Source organism: Aulostomus chinensis, chromosome 7, assembly GCF_037954235.1.
Source record: "Aulostomus chinensis isolate RoL2024-O1b breed Wild chromosome 7, RoL_Achi_v1.0, whole genome shotgun sequence".
Classification (NCBI taxonomy): Eukaryota; Metazoa; Chordata; class Actinopteri; order Syngnathiformes; family Aulostomidae; genus Aulostomus; species Aulostomus chinensis.
The window spans coordinates 29,886,841-29,904,143 of NC_141326.1; the positions used below are offsets into that span (position 1 = coordinate 29,886,841).

General features: G+C 50.1%; 2 protein-coding genes across 4 annotated transcripts; both read left to right on the top strand.

Annotated features, from left to right (window-relative positions):
- Window positions 1-1,133: 1,133 nt before the first annotated feature.
- On the top strand, window positions 1,134-6,854 carry syt8 (synaptotagmin VIII). Of its 3 annotated transcripts, XM_086207925.1 has the most exons (9): window positions 2,257-2,471; window positions 3,543-3,722; window positions 3,854-4,026; window positions 4,382-4,477; window positions 4,655-4,822; window positions 4,914-5,081; window positions 5,190-5,307; window positions 6,165-6,298; window positions 6,431-6,854. In XM_086207925.1, the coding sequence occupies exons 2-9, from the start codon at window positions 3,560-3,562 to the stop codon at window positions 6,665-6,667; spliced, it is 1,257 nt and encodes a 418-aa protein (XP_086064051.1). In that variant the 5' UTR covers window positions 2,257-2,471; window positions 3,543-3,559; the 3' UTR covers window positions 6,668-6,854. The 3 variants fall into 3 exon arrangements, with proteins under 3 accessions (XP_086064050.1, XP_086064051.1, XP_086064049.1); XM_086207924.1 differs by lacking the exon at window positions 2,257-2,471 and adding an exon at window positions 1,134-1,271 and having other exon boundaries at window positions 6,165-6,854; XM_086207923.1 differs by having other exon boundaries at window positions 6,165-6,854.
- A 2,443-nt stretch (window positions 6,855-9,297) lies between these two features.
- LOC147259447 (uncharacterized) lies at window positions 9,298-17,195 on the top strand. The gene is made up of 4 exons (XM_086209830.1): window positions 9,298-9,947; window positions 10,025-10,105; window positions 10,762-10,946; window positions 11,240-17,195. Exons 1-4 carry the CDS (start codon window positions 9,860-9,862, stop codon window positions 12,119-12,121), a joined length of 1,236 nt encoding a protein of 411 aa, XP_086065956.1. The 5' UTR covers window positions 9,298-9,859; the 3' UTR covers window positions 12,122-17,195.
- The last annotated feature ends 108 nt before the right edge of the window (window positions 17,196-17,303 follow it).

Genomic DNA, 17,303 nt, shown 5'->3' on the forward strand with positions numbered 1-17,303 from the left:
TGGTGGAGGGTAGTTCAGGTGGAGGAGGGTAGTTCAGGTGGAGGAGCGTAGTTCAGCTGGTGGAGGGTAGTTCAGGTGGAGGAGGGTAGTTCAGGTGGAGGAGCGTAGTTCAGGATGAGCAGGGTAGTTCAGCTGGTGGAGGGTAGTTCAGGTAGAGGAAGGTAGTTCAGCTGGTGGAGGGTAGTTCAGGTGGATGAGGGTAGTTCAGCTGGTGGAGGGTAGTTCAGGTGGAGGAGGGTAGTTCAGGTGGAGGAGGGTAGTTCAGGTGGAGGAGCGTAGTTCAGGTGGAGGAGTGTAGTTCAGGTGGAGGAGGGTAGTTCAGGTGGAGGACTGTAGTTCAGGTGGAGGAGGGTAGTTCAGGATGAGCAGGGTAGTTCAGGTGGAGGAGGGTAGTTCAGGTGGAGGAGGGTAGTTCAGGATGAGCAGGGTAGTTCAGCTGGTGGAGGGTAGTTCAGGTGGATGAGGGTAGATCAGCTGGTGGAGGGTAGTTCAGGTGGAGGAGCGTAGTTCAGGTGGAGGAGGGTAGTTCAGGTGGAGGAGTGTAGTTCAGGTGGAGGAGGGTAGTTCAGGTGGAGGAGGGTAGTTCAGGATGAGCAGGGTAGTTCAGGTGGAGGAGGGTAGTTCAGGTGGAGGAGGGTAGTTCAGGTGGAGGAGGGTAGTTCAGGTGGAGGAGCGTAGTTCTGGGGCAGAGCCTCTAAGCGCGCAGGTTCTGGCGGTGAGCTGAGTGTCATGGCGCTCTTGATTTGTCCTCCATTGATAATGAGGTGTGACTTGAGCCTGACGTGTGCCAGGTGGAGCTCAGACTAGTACCAAGGGTCCAGAACCACTGGAGACCTGGTGGAGGGAGAACTGAACACACACACACACACACACACACACACACACACAAGCATATTAGCTTCAGACAGTAAAATAATTAAATATAATAATTAAAAAGTGAATTAAGGGTTAAAACGTCGAGTGGATTTTCAGACTTCATCCAGTCTCATCAAACAGGAGGCCGACGTCAGAGCTTCTGTTGCACCTGATGACATCTGAATCACCTCAGACTCCACCTCTGTTTGAACGACGCAGCTTAGTGTGCGTGTGCGTGTGCGTGTGTGTTCAGCAGGTGTGGTTCTGCTGCAGGTAGAGGAAAACGAGTTGAAGATGGCCGGTTGAAGTTCAGCAAGACAGAGAAACCGAATTAAGAAGCCGACTGAACAAACGGAGGAGAATGAGATTTAAATAAGAGAGAAAACAGGAGGACTTAAACTCGTCGTTGCGTTCAGGTACCATCGGTGTTTCTGGGTCTTGACCTTGACCTTTTCTCCCCCTCTCCCTTCTGTAATTCTTCTTTCCTGTGGATGTTTATCTTCTCATCTCTCTTTTCCTTTTATCAGTTTTCTGACATCTGGACTTTCGTCGGCTCGTCGCTTGTTAACCCTCAGCTGATTTTCCTGAGTGGCTGAGCTCCATCAGCCTCTCTCGTTCTCAGCAGACTCGCGGGTTCCTGTCCTCCACCGCCGTGTGTCCGGGGATCTCAACCTGCGGGTCTCTGAGTCGGTAAAGTTCAGCTCTCAAGCAGAAAACAGCGGCGATATCAACTGGCGCGGAGCCTCCGTCCTTCCTGTCCCAGACTCAGGTGGATGAGGCAGGCGGGGTGCGACGCTCTCGCGTGACGAGGGTCAACAGCTTCTGGCTGTTTGAGGACCAAACTCGTTTTTCAGAGCTGCATTTGCGTGTCATACTGGTTCCACTGTGCTGGTACACATGTGAAACCAGCAGCTATTTAAATATCTGGGTTCGTTTTACTTCGTTAAAGGGACAGTTCACCAAAAATTAGGAATTTATTTTGTTTTATAGGCCACAAAACACTGGAGTTTCACAGGAGGACAGGTTAAATCTGCCTAGCAACTGAAGTGATTGGAGTGAAGAGACCCGAGTGCCCTGAAGCGACTGGGAAACCTCATCCGACCTTCCATAACATTCCTCTGCCGTTAGAGAGCTTCCCGCTAGTGTTCTGAGAACACGACCACGTTCTACCAGGGAGCTCTAGGAACGTTCAGTTTGAGCTCTGAACTAAAGAACCGTATGTAGCGAGTGAACGAGATGATGAGGTTATCGATTCACCGTGTGGTCAGAACCACAGGGGCCATGTTGAAACCAGCTGCTAAGCGTGCTAAGCTAACGCGAATGTGTCAGCATGTTTCTGCTGCCGCCAAGTGGCTAAAAACACTACTGCAGGGGGAAGGGAAGAGTTTTGACTTGGAGAGGAAGTTTCTGTGTTCACGAGCAGCCAACCCGATGATGTCATCAGTGATCGACTGATTACAGATGAGGGAGGGGACGTTTCCTCTCATTAACTGGTTTCACGATCCAGTTCCCCAGCCGTTGCTGGTTTCCTTCCTCCTCACTGGTTCTCCTGCCACACGCCTCCTTCCTGAGCAGAATCCGTCTCTGGCGTCTCCATGGCTCGCTAGAACTCCTCAGTGAGTAAATGTTTGAGTCCGGGAAGATTAAAGGGGACCAACGTTCTGGATGTTCTTTGTAACATTTCTGTGTGAAAAGAACGTTTAAGAAGAATTAAGGACGTTTTTTGGAGGTCGAGACATTTTTTTTCCAAGTGGGCATTTTAGTTAATTTGCAGAATTTGATCTGATTTTGTTGTGAAACTTCCAGGAAGTGGAGGAGTGGGAATTTTTTTGTAGATGAAATTATTTGCAGGTTTCCCTGTTGTTGTATTTCTGGGGATCAGAACCTGGTGAAGGAACAACGAGAAGAGTCAGCAATGATTGGAAAGTGGGAGCGTTCGGTCTGCGGGGCGGAGACGGTGAATGCGTTGTTGGAGTGTTGACTTTGCCGTCTGGGCTCCAGCAGCAGGAAGGGAGGCGCCAAGGTTCTCAGGCCGGCTGCTGTTTGTTCATGGTGGCGGCCCGCAGCCGTGACGCCACACTTGGATGTTTGTTCGCTACGTCACCGTTGTTAGGGAACCTCCGACTACTCTTAACTCTCATTTTTACTGGGGTTGTGAGGAATTGAGCTTGCGCAAGAAGGTGTGACGCCTCTCGTCTCCGTTCCTCCGTTTCCTCGCCGCCGCTTGAGCGATGGTTGCTTTCGCTCTCAGATTTGAAGCTGAGAAACACTTTCATCCACGAACTGACTTGGGGTTTTTTCTCTCGCTTCCACGCCGTTACTTTGATTGTTTGCCACACGCCCGAAATGGCAGTTCTGGTCCCGGCCCCTGGACCACCAGAGCATTCGTCCGCCTGCTGCGTCTTCTTCTTTTGTATCTAGACGTCCAGTCCTCTGTCACAAGGGGTCAACAGCGCCCTCTAGCACATGACCCGATGACGCAGTGATGGGAAACGTCGCCAGCGGAGGCAAGAGAGAGTTGATAGATTTATCGTCAATAAAATTAACCAATAATCTTCACACCAGGATGGCGGCCCGGTGGCTCCTGATGAATCCCACTGTCATTCTTAGGTTCTTACCTGTTGTAGAAGGGAATAACAGCCAGTCGTCATGACGCCATGCTCCTCCTCCTCCTCCTCTGGTTTCAGAGCTCTTCATCCTCATCATGCCTGCTCTCCATCTGCTAACGACCTCATCTCATCCTCCACCCACATGGGCAAACACCGCCCAGCGCCCCACCACCACCTTCACCCCCACCAACACCACCGTCGACCCCTTCGCCGCTGCAGCCAGTGACCTGGTCAATGGCGTGTTGGACCGGATCCCCTGTAAGTCGCTCCTCCCCTTCTTCCTCCTCCTGCTCCTCCTCCTCTGTTTTCTCTCCATCACAGACAGATTTAACTGTCACTCTGAAGAGAGACAAGCTGGTTTGAGTCAAAGTCCTTGTTCTGTTTGCCAGTGCCTCGGTGGGCCATCTACACCATCTTTGTGGGCGGAGCTCTGCTGATTCTCCTCTGCTGTCTGTGTATCTGCATCAAGTGCTACTGCAAAAAGAAGAAGAAGAAGAACATGAAGCAGAAAGAGGAGCAGGTTGACCTGAAGGGGCTGAACGGGAAAACCACCACTGCTCTGGTGAGGCTCGGCGCCCCCTGGCTGCAGAGCACACGCCTCTTCAGGGTGTCACAGTGACCTCTGACCTCCAACATCTTATCAGTTGCTCCTTGAGTCTCAGTCCACAATACAAAGCGTAAACACGACGTATTTTATATTTAATTGACGAGGAAGTCAAGACAACATCACATCAACAGCAGCATAAGTGTTGAATGGCTGTCATGGCACAGTTTGTTGCCACGGCAACAGTTTCTAAGTGTGTGACGCCTCATTAGTCCAGTGCGCGGTGACAGAGATCTGTAGACGTATGACTGGTATCACGGCGCCGCTGAGGCGCAGTGGTGGCACACCTGCATCACCTGTCTGTGTCTCGCAGGTCCAGCCGGAAGTGAAGGATGTGGACTACGGCGCCACCAAGGAGACGAGAGGGAAACTGCTCTACTCGTTAGAGTTTGACGTTGCTCTGTCAGAGGTCAGACACGTCTGCTAAACTTGGTGCGGGGGGGGGGGGGGGGCTGGGCCGAGGGTCAGCTGGGTCATAGCGCCACCTGGTGGCAACAGGAAGTGACACAATATCCACGTTGTTGTTGAGGTACACGGAGCTGGTGTGAGGGAAGTGAGGGAGAGTGAACTGTGACTGTGTCTGCAGCTCACGGTGGGCATCAAACAAGCCAGCAGCCTGAAGGCCATGGACCTGGGGGGCGGGTCCGACCCCTACGTCAAAGTCTACATGTGCCCCGACAAATCCAAGACCTTCGAGACCAAAGTGTTCAAGAACAACCTGAACCCCCTTTTCAACGAGTACTTCAAATTCCAGGTACAGGAGGAGATATTTAAACCCTGGACCTTTGAAAACCGAAGGCATGAGCTGAACAAATGTGGACCTGAACTCGCCGTCTCTGCCTCAGATTTCCAAGTCTTCCCTCCTGAAGTCGACGGTGGTGATGCAGGTGTACGACTTCGACAGATTCACCAAGCACGACATTATCGGCGAGCTCAGGGTGGAGCTTGCCAGCGTGGACTGGAACCACATCATCGAGGAGTGGCGGGACCTCGCCGAGCCCAGCAAGTTCGAGGTTGTCCTGGTTCATTCCTGTCCTCTCCTCACGAGTTTCACCAGACTAGAACCAGGAAAAGAGCTTTTCATACGTTTTCGTTGTGTTGTCATGTGGTTTTTCTCGCAGGAGGAGAACCTGGGTGAGATCTGCTTCTCTCTGCGATACGTTCCTACCACCGGCAAACTGACGGTGGTGATCCTGGAGGCCAAGAACCTGAAGAGCACGGACAGTGGAGGAACCTCAGGTCCAATCCAAACTCACGTCTCCCAATATGGTCTAAAACAAACAAGCTAGCACCTCATTTTTTGATCCAGCAGGGGGCAGCCTGTTGCTAGGAAGTTGGGATTTCCCAACCTGTTTGTAAGAAGCAAGGAGATGCTAACTTCTGTAGCTCCTCATTTATTGATCAATTCAGGGTCATTCCCTCAGTGGCAGGCTGGTCCAGGTCCAGGAACTCTGTGGGAGGGTCCATGCTAGCTGGTCCAGGTTCTTACATACTGTCCCTTTAACCCAGCAGTTACCTGACAAGGTTCTGAGGCTCAGTGCCAAAACTCAACTTGAAGCTAATATGTGTGTAAAAGGAAGGAAGTTAGAAATGATCACTGCACCTGAATTATAGATTTATTGATTTATTTATGCAGTACCTAAGCGAACCATGAGAGGGAGCACTTCACTTTTCTGTCACACAGTTTGTGCCATAAATCTTCCACCCTCAAATGTGTTGTATAAGGGATCTTTGGTATTCACAGACCTACGAATCACATGTGAGGCGCTGGTTTAGAAAATGACGTCCTGGACTGATGGGGATTTTGGTCACAGCCGTCTTTTATTCTCAATAAGTGACGGCTGCATTTAAATAGATAAATACAGTTTATGGAACCTGGACTTTTTTAAAAAAGAGAGAGAGAGAAAAAAGTTTAATATTAGTGGCTTAATTTTTGCGTCAATTAAAACTAACCTAAGAAATTAATTAGAGTTGGAGGTGACATCATCAGGAGCGCTGAGGGTTCATGACGTGAGACCATCGTGGTTAGATCAGGGAGTGACGTTCACGGGTGAAACCAGGCGTTCGGACGTGACCTGCTCTGCCTGATGTTCCAGATCCGTATGTGAAGGTGCAGCTGACCCTGGACAAGAGGAAGTGGAAGAAAAAGAAGACGTCCATTAAAAAGAAGACGCTGAACCCTTATTACAACGAATCCTTCAACTTCGACGTGTCGTTCGACCAAATCCAGGTGAGGAACCAGATCAGAGCCCACCAGTCCGAGTCCTCAGTTTTAGCTCTGGGAACATGGACTTGTCCTCTCTCTGTTCTTCGTCCAACAACTCCTGTTGGTTCTCCTGTTGGTTCTGTGTGTCGTCCTCAGAGGGTCAACCTGGTGATCTCCGTGTGGGACCATGACGTCATGTCCCGCAACGACCCGACGGGGAAGATCTTCCTGGGCTGCGACGCCTCTGGGAACCAGCTGCAGCACTGGGCCGACATGTTGTCCAACCCGCGGCGGCCGATCGCCCAGTGGCACAGCCTGCTGTCGGCCGAGCAGGTCAACTCCACCTTGACCCTGAAAAAGAAAATCCCCCTTGCCAGCAAGCTGCCCTTCTGATGGGTGACGGCGGGGCTGGGAACATTTCAAGTAGTTTAAAATCTTTTATATCTCAGATGGAAAATATACTTTTACATTCAAGATTTTATTTTGGTATGGAATCACAAGTAGATCAGTGATGGTTGGCGTTTTAACCTGAGCACTTACGTCTTCCTGTTTGAGCGGCGTCACGCCACCAACAGCGTTTACTGGATTAAACTCTTTTCTCAATAATGACGTGTCCTGTGTCGTTAGTCTTCAGAAGAGATGAGCAAGAACAGTAAACGTTCCTGGAAACCCTTCAGTTCTGGGATGAAGGTCTTAGGCTGTTTCCCAACCTCTGGTCTGAGCCCCTACGGTGGTGCAGGGGGAGGTACAAATGTGGACCAGAGCCATTTTGCGACCTCGTTTCCAGTCCCTAAACATGCAGGCTGAGAGCTCCGAAGCAGCGCGTCCACGTACAGCAGGTTCATTGGTGTTCACTGGGCTTTTCCCAGTTGGATGCTGGTTTACATCAATCAAGCTGAGATCACCAGGTGTGTCAGGCCTCTGGAGATCAGCCCCCCCTCATTAACGGGTCCCGGCACCGTCAGCAGCTGACGCTCCGCGAGTGCTGCCTCCTCTTTCAAATCAGTTCTGAAATATAATTCACACGACTGAAAATGGGCTCACCTGCCAACAGCAGGGGCGGGGCCGCCCTGGGCAGGTGGAGCAGGGTGGGCCCCCCTGAACCCCCCCCCCCCCCCACACACACACACACACACACCTGAGGGATGAACTGCTGAGCTGGAAGGGAAACGTGAGCTTGAGACAATGACTAGTGAGTACTTGAACAGAAAAGTATGCTTGTGGGTAGAAGTATGTCCTACTCAGAGTATCATCCTAGCCAGGTATCGAGGTGCCGACGTCCCGCCTCAGTGACATCACACATTTGATCATCTAGTTGTGACCAACAGGTAACCAGCCTGAATTTTTCTCTTGTAATACTTTGTTCTCACTAAAAGAAAGTCTCTCGGCAGGTTAGATTGGTTTCCCACATTCCATCCTCACCCTCTCGTGTTGACCAGTAAAAGACGAGCGTGTGTCAGCCACTTTGTTTCTGTTGTTTGTTCCCTGGAAAACTGAGAACAAAGCTGGAGGCATCAGATGGAGGAGCGGGAGGTGCTGCCATCACGGCGACGGGGCCTTCAGTGTCGCTCTTATCTGCGCTGAATTTCCCTGCCTGGTTATTGACAAAGGCTGCTGGATACACTCGCACTTCATTATGGAGAGCAGTGACATCAGCAGATCGCGGGTTACCCGGGATACCTGGAGACAGGCCCAGCCATCCAATTAAATGCAAGAAGAAGAAGAGGAAGAAAACAGGCTCCAGATTAGGGATAATTGTTTTCAGACTGAGCTGCTTCAGTCTGCTGGCACCCTGAGAAGCAGCCGAACAACCACGCCACACACAGTGAGTCCAGCCAGTCTGATGCTCAGAAGCTTGGAGGGAATATTCTAGATTTCACTGTTTCCTCTTTATGATCTGCTTCTGTTTGACCAAGCAGGTCACTTCACATTCATGTGGTTTAGCTGCAGGAGGCAGATCCTCCTCAGGAGCCGGTCTGACGGCTACAGCAGCAGATCTTTACGTCTTTATGTGTCGATTCATCCGGTGAGGTGCCGATTTAAAGACGTCGAAACGAGGAGATGAATTAAGTCAGGCGGTTCCTGGTACACCAAGCTCTGCTTTGCTTGGTTTTTAGTCTGGAATTTGCTTGTCTGATCCAAGCTTCATCTGTGAGATTTTCTGGAATTTTTGTTGCTTCAGTTTTCTTTTTGCCACGATGAGTGAATTTGTTGTTTCTTTGGATTGTTATTCGTATTTTTCTTGCTATCCATTGACTGGTCGTTCCGACTGGTTGCAGTCTTAATAACAAGGGTTTAATCTTGGAAGGTTGGAATATTAATTTGTGCCTTCATTCCTGTGAGGAGTGAGTGAGCATTAGAGCTGACGGTGGAGCAGCCGGTGTTTGGTTTGTATCTCAAAAGTGGAATCTAATGATAATTTATGCAATAATTCATGGTATTTTGTCATAAGTTTGCACCCACTGAAGTTATGTCTCGTATCACTAGGACAGTATGAGTGTGTGGTTGCAAACACAGTAACACTTTCATACCGTATGGAGTATTTGTTCGTGATTGTGTGATGCTTGAGTATCTAAATAAAAGGATTTGTCGAATATCCATAAAGCAGACATTTATTCGAGCGACTTTGTTCAGAACAAAGTGCTACGAACAGGTGACTGTCATAACCCAGTCAATGGTTGATGCTTGAATCACTTAGTAACGAATTCTACAGTTTTATTAATGGTTGATAATTGTTTTGCATTTCATCATAAAAAAACCCAAATCTTCCAACTATAATGAGCTATGATACATTGTATTATATATATTATTTATAGAATATATATAATACAACACAAACTGATGACAAAGGGAACGTTTTTAATAACGTTGGAATACATTAATAGTGTTTAAATATTAAAGATTATTACTGTTGTCTTTATTTACAGAAGTAAGTTTGCGTTAGCTTTTTTCTTGCTCCAACAGGTCGGCTCAACATAACCTGCAGTCTGCTCCTGACCTATGGGGGCAGCATCGCGCCACCAGGCGTTCAATCTGCCTGAAATCAGGAGCCGACGCAAGGCGAGCTTGAACGCTGCTGCCGGGCTAGCGGAGCCGCTTGTTGGCCGGCCAGCAGTCACTCCAGCTCTGCGTTAGTCAACACATTAGCGGCGTGAGTCACGGACAGTGGAAGGTGCTGCTGCCCCGACACGAGATGCGGGTGTTAGTCGCGGATTTGTGCGGGATGAGCTGCGGGGGGGCGTCAGACAGCGGGCAGTGATGCTAGCTGGCGGTGGTTTTGCTGTTAGCCCGAGTTCCAACGTTATTTACTTCTTCTGCCGTCATGTTGCGCGGGTAGTGTGCGGCCTTCACTTCTCCTCCACGGGCTGAAATAACTGACGTGCCGCTCCACAGCATGACTCACACGCAGGGAGCTAATGTCGGTCAGTCGCCTTCTAGCGGCTAACTGCTAGCGGGCGGTGCGGCTGAAGGCTGCGGGCTGCTCGGTCGGCGCGCGTCCCATGGAGCTGAAGTGTCGCTCGGCTTGCCAAAGATGACGCGCCGTTCGAGCCGGGTGTTTGTGCCTCTGCCAGCAGGAGGTGGAACATGGAAGCCGAGGAGGACTGGAACAAAGACCTGAGTGCTCTCAAACTCCCGGACAGAAAGGTGCTCTGCAAGCAGCATGGACGGAGCGGTAAGACCCCTGCTGTGTCCCCGCAGCGACGGCCGCCAGTCCGGGCTGTGGTAACTAAGGCGACCTCTCCTCCGCAGGTGTAGCCAGAACTCTTCACAGCCTGTTGAAAACCCAGAACACCCTGCAGATTCAGACCGTCACCCGCTCAGAATGTGCAGGTAGGGGTCCCCGAGCCACACTGCAGTTTCCTCCTGACAGACTTCGAACCAGGGTCTGGAACAGTAATGCGGTACTGGAACAAATCTAAGAAGGCAGCTGATGAGGGATGTTGGTGCTCTTGTAGCTTTTATGAAACTGCCTCAAACACACACATGTTTTTACACCTTCATGAGGTTGTTTTTTGGTTTTGTCTTCTTTGAAAATGAGTAAAAGCGCACAAAATGGTAGATTGAAACATATTAATTCAAATCAACTCACATGTTGCAAGTGCACGTGATTGACAGCCGCCACCGTCTTCCTGGTTGTTCCTGAACTTTGTCTTCGTCTCCAGAGGAGCAGCAACGTGTCCAGTACCCGCTGGCACCAGAGAACCATGAGAACTTCTTCCAGAACAGTCTGCATTTTTTCTTCTGTATTTCCTGGTTGTCTCCTTCTTCACTGCCTGTCACAGCCATCGTGACGTTGCCGCTACAGACGTGCTAAAGACCCTCCACATGACCTGCTTTACTTTCTCAGAATCACCAGGTGGAAATGCCTGGAATCCACGTTTCCTTCAGTTCCACAGAAACAAACCTGACGAGTTCCAATCACTTTGTTTTCTCTGACTGTGATTTTTTGCGTTGAAATCCTAACCTGAATGTTTGTTTGCTTCCAGGTTCTTGTCCAAATCTGATGATGAGTAGGAGCGACCACGTCGATGTGCGGCCCGTCCCCGTGGCCCTCACCCCCCAGCTCCCCCCCCGAGCCCACCGGCCCCTCTGCATGTCGGTCTCCTCCGACAGCAGCGGACGCTTCAAGGCTCTGGAGACGCAGGAGTGGAAAAACAACCTCAGAGCTCAGGTATGCCGGCCTGTGCTGCTCCAGTCAAATGAATGACAAGATGAGTCCCATTTCTTCAGATTGCCAAAAATTACTGTATTTTTTCATATTGCAAAGGAAAAGCTGCCGTGTCCGTTCCTCCAGTCTTGTGCAGCTCCGTTACTCAGGCAGGGTTCTGTAGAACCTTCCTCTAAAAGAAGAACACACACGTGCGTTGTTCTCAGGTCCACTTGTGACTTGATGGCTGGGTGAACCTGTCAGCAGCAGGCGTGGGAGAGCATGCCGACCACGTGTCACCTGTGTGTTACTTTCAGATGGAGCAGGCCCACAGTGCCGGAGCGGCCAGCAGCACGGGATCTCTGGAGCGGGCGTCTCTGTTCTGCGCCTCGGCTTCCACCGCCACGTCCGGCTCGGGGCTGTCCAGCCCGGTGGAGATCCTCAACAAGAGCAAGTCGTCCAGCCGCTTCTCTCTCTTCTCTCCGCCTTGGAACAGCAGCTCTGAGTCGGATTCCAACCCTCCCTCGCGTTCAGGCTCCAAGAAGCTGCGCAACTACAGCAGGAGAGCTGCCACGGGGCCAGCAGGAGCCAGGGGCCCCAACACACCCGAGCCCAAACCCAGCGGCCCTCAACACTTCCAGTACTCCGAGCCTGTTATCTCCAAGGTAACGGACTACATCTATGTTGGCAACTTGAACGCAGCTTACAACGGGCGCACTTTGTGCCGCAACAACATTGACAGCATCATCGACATGAGCAGCGTACCAGGAGAGCTGGGGCCCAGCCTCAGCCTCATACCCTGCACCTGCTCCCGGGGGGCCCGCCACAGCTGGTCCCGCCTCAAGGTGGACATAGGCAACGTGCCGGATGCTCTGGGCGATGGCCCGGCCCTGAAGCAGCGCTGCTTTGAGGACATTAATGAGTGCATCAACGCATCCACCGAGAAGAGGAAGCGCGTCCTGGTCCACTGTCGGGACGGGTTCTCCTTGGCGCCCACCTGCATCATCCAGTACTTGATGGTGAAACAGAACATGAGGCTGATCGCTGCCTACGAGCTGCTGAGGGCCAAGTACCCGGTCAACATCAGGGAGTGCCACCAAGACGTGCTGGTGAGCCTGGAGAGAGCGCTGCGGCCCAGAGGCACCGTCGACCCCGAGTGCTTCAAACAGGCCATCTCACGCCGGGTTGCGTGGACCTGACTCAAACCCCCCCACCCCCCACCCCCCACCCCCCACCCCCTGGCGTTAGACAATTCCCTCAAGAGGGCAGCTGTACTTCTCCCTGTAGAGTGGGCGGGATCTTACGCTTCCTGCCTGCGTTCAGTGGTTGTAATGAGAATTTGATGTATTTCCTCCTCAGACCTGTAAATGTGACACCCCCCACCCCCCCAAGAGCAGCAGACGCAATAGACCTGACTGTCTTCATCCTCGTGGTATCGCGGCGTGGTCGTGGTCTTGGCTGTGTACTTGATATCGTCCTGCTTCAGTCGTGTGCCCTGCCGTCGTGGTGGTGTCTTCTATCAGGGGAATTTCTAACCGGGAGATCTCAGGAGATAATTGATGTCAAACCAGAACCGGTCAGAACCGTTCTGCTCATACCTGCAACTAAAATGCTTCTTGGAGAGTTGTGTGACGTTGTGAGGGGGGGGTTTGTGGGGGGGGGGGGGCGTGCAGATAGTTTTGACGATGCTTCACACGCTCCATTTCTGATTTCTCTTCTGTTTGCACTCGACTGTGTGAAATTCACTCCTGAATCATCACAGCGGATCTCAACGTTTTGATTCGCGCCGAGTTTGTCAGTGCTCGTCTGCTTCTGTTTCCACGTCTGAGGACTTCCTCTTAGCTCGCTGAAGTCTAGAGCTCAGATGCACACCGGACAGGCTGGCGAGTCTGACCTCCTGGACCTCCTGGACCTCTGTAGGCTCCTCTAGACTCTTGCTAGCAGTCGCTGGTTGATTTACTAACACAACCACATGCCAGTTGTTCTGTTTTCTCATAAATACGGCGACGTCTGATCAGCTCGTATCAATATTGGTCTTCATTCTCCATCTTGTCGTAAACCCAGGCTCTGCCCCCATCCTACCCATTCTGTCTACAGACCAGAATTGTTGAACAGATACAGATGAGGATCAGGGACCCGTTTCAGAGGGGAGGCTCCTGGGCCTCTGTCCAGCCCTGAACCCTCAGTTTAGAAACTAGCAGTCGCTAATGAGTAGAGCTTGGCATGCCTCCCCCTCTGGAGGTAGAAATCCTTACATGAACGTACAGCAATAAAGTTGAGGTTCATTGAAGGAAAGCTGCTCCTGACCAGGTTACCTCTGTCACCATAGTAACTGACACAAAGCTCTAGTTCCCTCTCTTCCTGGGTTCCTCCTCTTTTCAGGTTTGCATTTTCTCTCTCTCTGAAACAGAAAACCCAAACTGTCCCTCATTCAGGGGTCAACAGAGGGCAGGTTTTCACGCTTCCCGCTCTCTGACACGCACCCCTGGACTGCTCTGGAGCTCTAGAGGAGACGCACGTCTCTGTCCTGGTTCCTTAAAACTGCCAGTTACTAAAAACCTTGGATTCATCTGTTTGACAACGATCGGCGTGAGACTGAAACACAAGCGCTCAAGATGCATTTAAGGAAGACTTGAGAAGTCGAGTGTGAACTGCTGACCGTCCCCAGAGAAGCAGATTAGAGGTCGTGGTTTGCTCTTCTTCAGCTTGTAAGAAGCCTCTGAGCGCACAAACTGTCAGCGGGGAACGAAGACGCGGCGCTGCCGCTTCCTGCTGACGTGCTCGTGATCTGTCACGGTCAGAACTTCCACCGCCAGCTGGATTATCGCTCCGCTTCAGTCATGAGACTTAGCACGCTAAGTTGTTTGTGTGTTTCATGCTCCCCCTGTCTTCAGAGGTGGTATCCTCTGTGAGGAAGGAACCGTAGCCGCAGTTGTAGCCACAGCTCCTTGAGCCCCCCCATCGATCGATTATCAGTCTTGGTGTGTCACCATGAACTCAGCCTGAGCCGGTTCTTGCACGTCTCCTGGGGTCGTCCAACACGCAGAGGAGCCTCTTTAATTTGATGTCAGGAATCCTCGACAGTTCCGTGAGAATGTTCAGATAAACGCCTGAGGAGGGCGGAGCCTCTCCCCACAGGGCCTCGGGAACCAACGCCGCCTGCAGTGTCACACAACTGCTATCATGACTCGGTCCCTTGTTAGGCGCAAATGTTTAAATTGCTTTTTCTAATTACACTAAATAATAAGTACCATAGATATTAACACATCTCCACTGGTTTACACAAAAGAAGCCTCTTCGTAAGTTGTAAATCAGTCGCATCAGCTTGGCCCCGGTCACGTCGACGTTGAGTAGCTGCAGAGGAGGAGCTGTCGCTTGGCGACCCAACAGTTGCTGGTTCGGTGCTCGTCTTTGGTAGCCAGACATGCGTGCATGTGTGGTGCCCTCTGTTTGTTTGTGTTTCTGCCAGCCAATCACAAGTGTTGTGGGCGGTGCTTAACCCTCGCTGAATAACCCCTGAGATGGGGGGGCCCATTTCTATATACTGGTACTCACTGTATGTCTTCACAGCTCCTCACTGAGACGACGCAAGAGACCCGCCTCACTGCACCATCCAACATTCTGTTTCCATGTGAAGGCCAATACTGAGCTAGCTAGCTGCTAAGAGATATCGTTGCAAGGTGAGGGGTTTCTCAGCTAATTGTGCTCGTGTTCATTAGCAAAGCAGTGCTCGCTGCAACATTGATTGATTACCCAGTTGAAAGAAAACAAAAACTTATTGAAAGAATGGACAGTAATTAACAACAAGCTAGCGAGGGAACGGAGGGTTCTGTGGGGAGTTTAATCACAGACGAACCAGCGTGGAGCCACAACGACGGACGCCTGCATCACAAACCTCGTTTATATGCAAATGATTAGAAATGCTGTCAGATGGATGAAACGTCAAAGACCATGTGGACCTTTGTGTAGGATTGGCTTTTTGTTTTTAATATTCTTTGCTGGTTAAAAGGCCGTTCTGGTACGGAAGCTGAGAACCGCTGCTATCGATGTGCTTCAAATGGTTTTGGGAAGCCTTGAAAAGTCTTGGAGAAAATTTGTCATAAAAACGGGCAAAAGTCATTGAAATGTGCTTAACATACTTTTATCAGACAAAAACCATCGCTTGTAATTAATTTTCGTGAAATGTGTGCCGGTGAATTTTGACATGAATTTCTTGTTTTGTTTTCATTTGTAAACAGATGCAAGTTTTCATGGAAAAGTCCTGGAAAGTTTTTGGTTAAAAAAAAAAAAAAGAAGTGTACAGACCTTCAGAATACAAACCTTTGTTTTGTTTTGGGATGTTTTTTTATTCTATTATTAATTTATCAAACTCAGTTCTGCTGGTAAAACAAAAGAAAACGAGCTTCGTTATCGCCAAAAAAAAAAAAAAAGTGAAAAATTCACCTGCCGCCAGGACAGAAGTCAGAGAGACGATTCAGCCACCAATGGACACGCAGTCGCAGGTGAAGGTGTTGCAGTCGCAGGTGAAGGTGTTGCAGTCGCAGGTGAAGGTGTTGCAGTCGCAGGTGAAGGTGTTGCAGTCACTGTGCAAACAACCGAAGGGAACAGAGAACAGTTTTGTGAAGAAAAAAGATAAAATAAATCTCTAAAATCCGTCCCCCTCCTGCCACGTCAGGTCGATGACAGAAACCTCCCTGAGTTCACGCCCGTAGCCTGAAAGGTGACGCTTGGATGACATCAGCAGTACGTCAGAAGCTCAGCGGTCTTTTTTATTTTTAGTCGAGAAAATGAGTTCCCGTCACCTCGGCTGTTTGGCGCTGGCTGCGACACGTCTGCCTGTGAGCCCCCAGCGGCGTTGTGGTGGTAAAGTCATTCATCAGTGAGTAGACAAAGAGGCGTCTCTATTTGTCGGGTTATTATCCGTAAAACATCCGTGACGTAAATCCCCGGCAGCACAGTTCAGTCGCCGTGAGGCTGGTTTTTGGACCGGGAGTCAACTTTGACCTTTATGGTGCCTTCCTTTTGGAGTCGTCTTGTGACCGTACGGTGACACTTGCACACTTTGTATAACTTGATATGTTGGTTGTAAAATGTTGAATATCTTTGGTGTTTTATTTTGGGCAGACAGGTGAGAAGTGGTGTAAATTTGGTTGCTGTAACATTTGCTGGGTGACGTGTTCATGCTCTTAGAATCCATGTTCCTGCATCTCCGTCTCCACGGAGACCCTCCGTCATATCAAGATGAATTTAGGTTTTTCTAACTCTCAGGTGATTTTTTCCAGTGGCCCTGAATGTTCTCAGTGAATATGATGGATATTCAGATATGTGAAGCGACGTATTTCTCATGTCATGTTTCCTAAGTCACATATGATTTGTACTGTTGAATTATTAAAAGAAAAGAAATAAGTTTAATTTAACGCATGTGTTGAGTGACAGTTTGAAAAACACCCACGGCAACCGTGCCACGGACAGCTGAGCGCTGCAGACACACCCGCTCCTGTTTCAGCCGCAGTGCCAAAAAGTGATCTTTCAGGGGAGAGTCGAGAGGCGTCTGAGGATGCGACTGTCATGGCCTCGCTCCTCGTCCGCTTCCAGTGTGGTTTCACTTGCTGCAGCTTGTCTGTCACCAGCAGCCTAAACTGGTCCCCATCTGGCTCCCTTCACCCCTACTGGGAATGGTCTTAATGTTTTTACGTCTTTCATGAGCCCATTAGTGAAGGATAACTGTTGTATTTCAATCCCTCAAACACCTCATCAGATATCCAAGTTTTTGTTTTTTTGTTTTTCTGGGGACATTTTTCTTCATATTTTGTCTTTGCAAGTTTGTTTCTTACTTTTTGGGTTGTTCCAGTACAGAGAACATGATTGTAACTAAAGGGCAACTTCCTGCATCCCGAGTGCAGCTGGAATGTAAAATACTCATTTTGGTGAAGTATCGTTTTAACACTAAGAGCAACTTTCAAATTTTGTGTTTGTGAAAATGCCATGAATGAAAGCGTTGCCAGCTCCACATCCCAAACCAGCGCGATCTAAGAGTTCTGGGGAGGGTTTTTATCGTCGGTTTGTCTTTCTCAACCATCTTCGGTCTGGAATGTGTGCCTCGGCTCCTGCTAGCAGTTTCTTCACCGCCTCCATCGGCGTCTCAGCTGCTGCTCCCTCGACTTTCATCACTGTTGCTCCTAAACTTCCGTCAACAACGAGCGAAAAAGCCTGTTTTTGTCCAGAAACTTGGCGCTGCACAGATATAATGACGTTTATTAAGATGTGTTGTGTTGACTTGCATCCTTGTACTTTGGCCCTTCTCTGGGAGAATAATGCACTCACTGAGACAATCTAGAAGGAGTTATTTATAATGAGGTGATGCTGGGGGGGGGGGGGGCA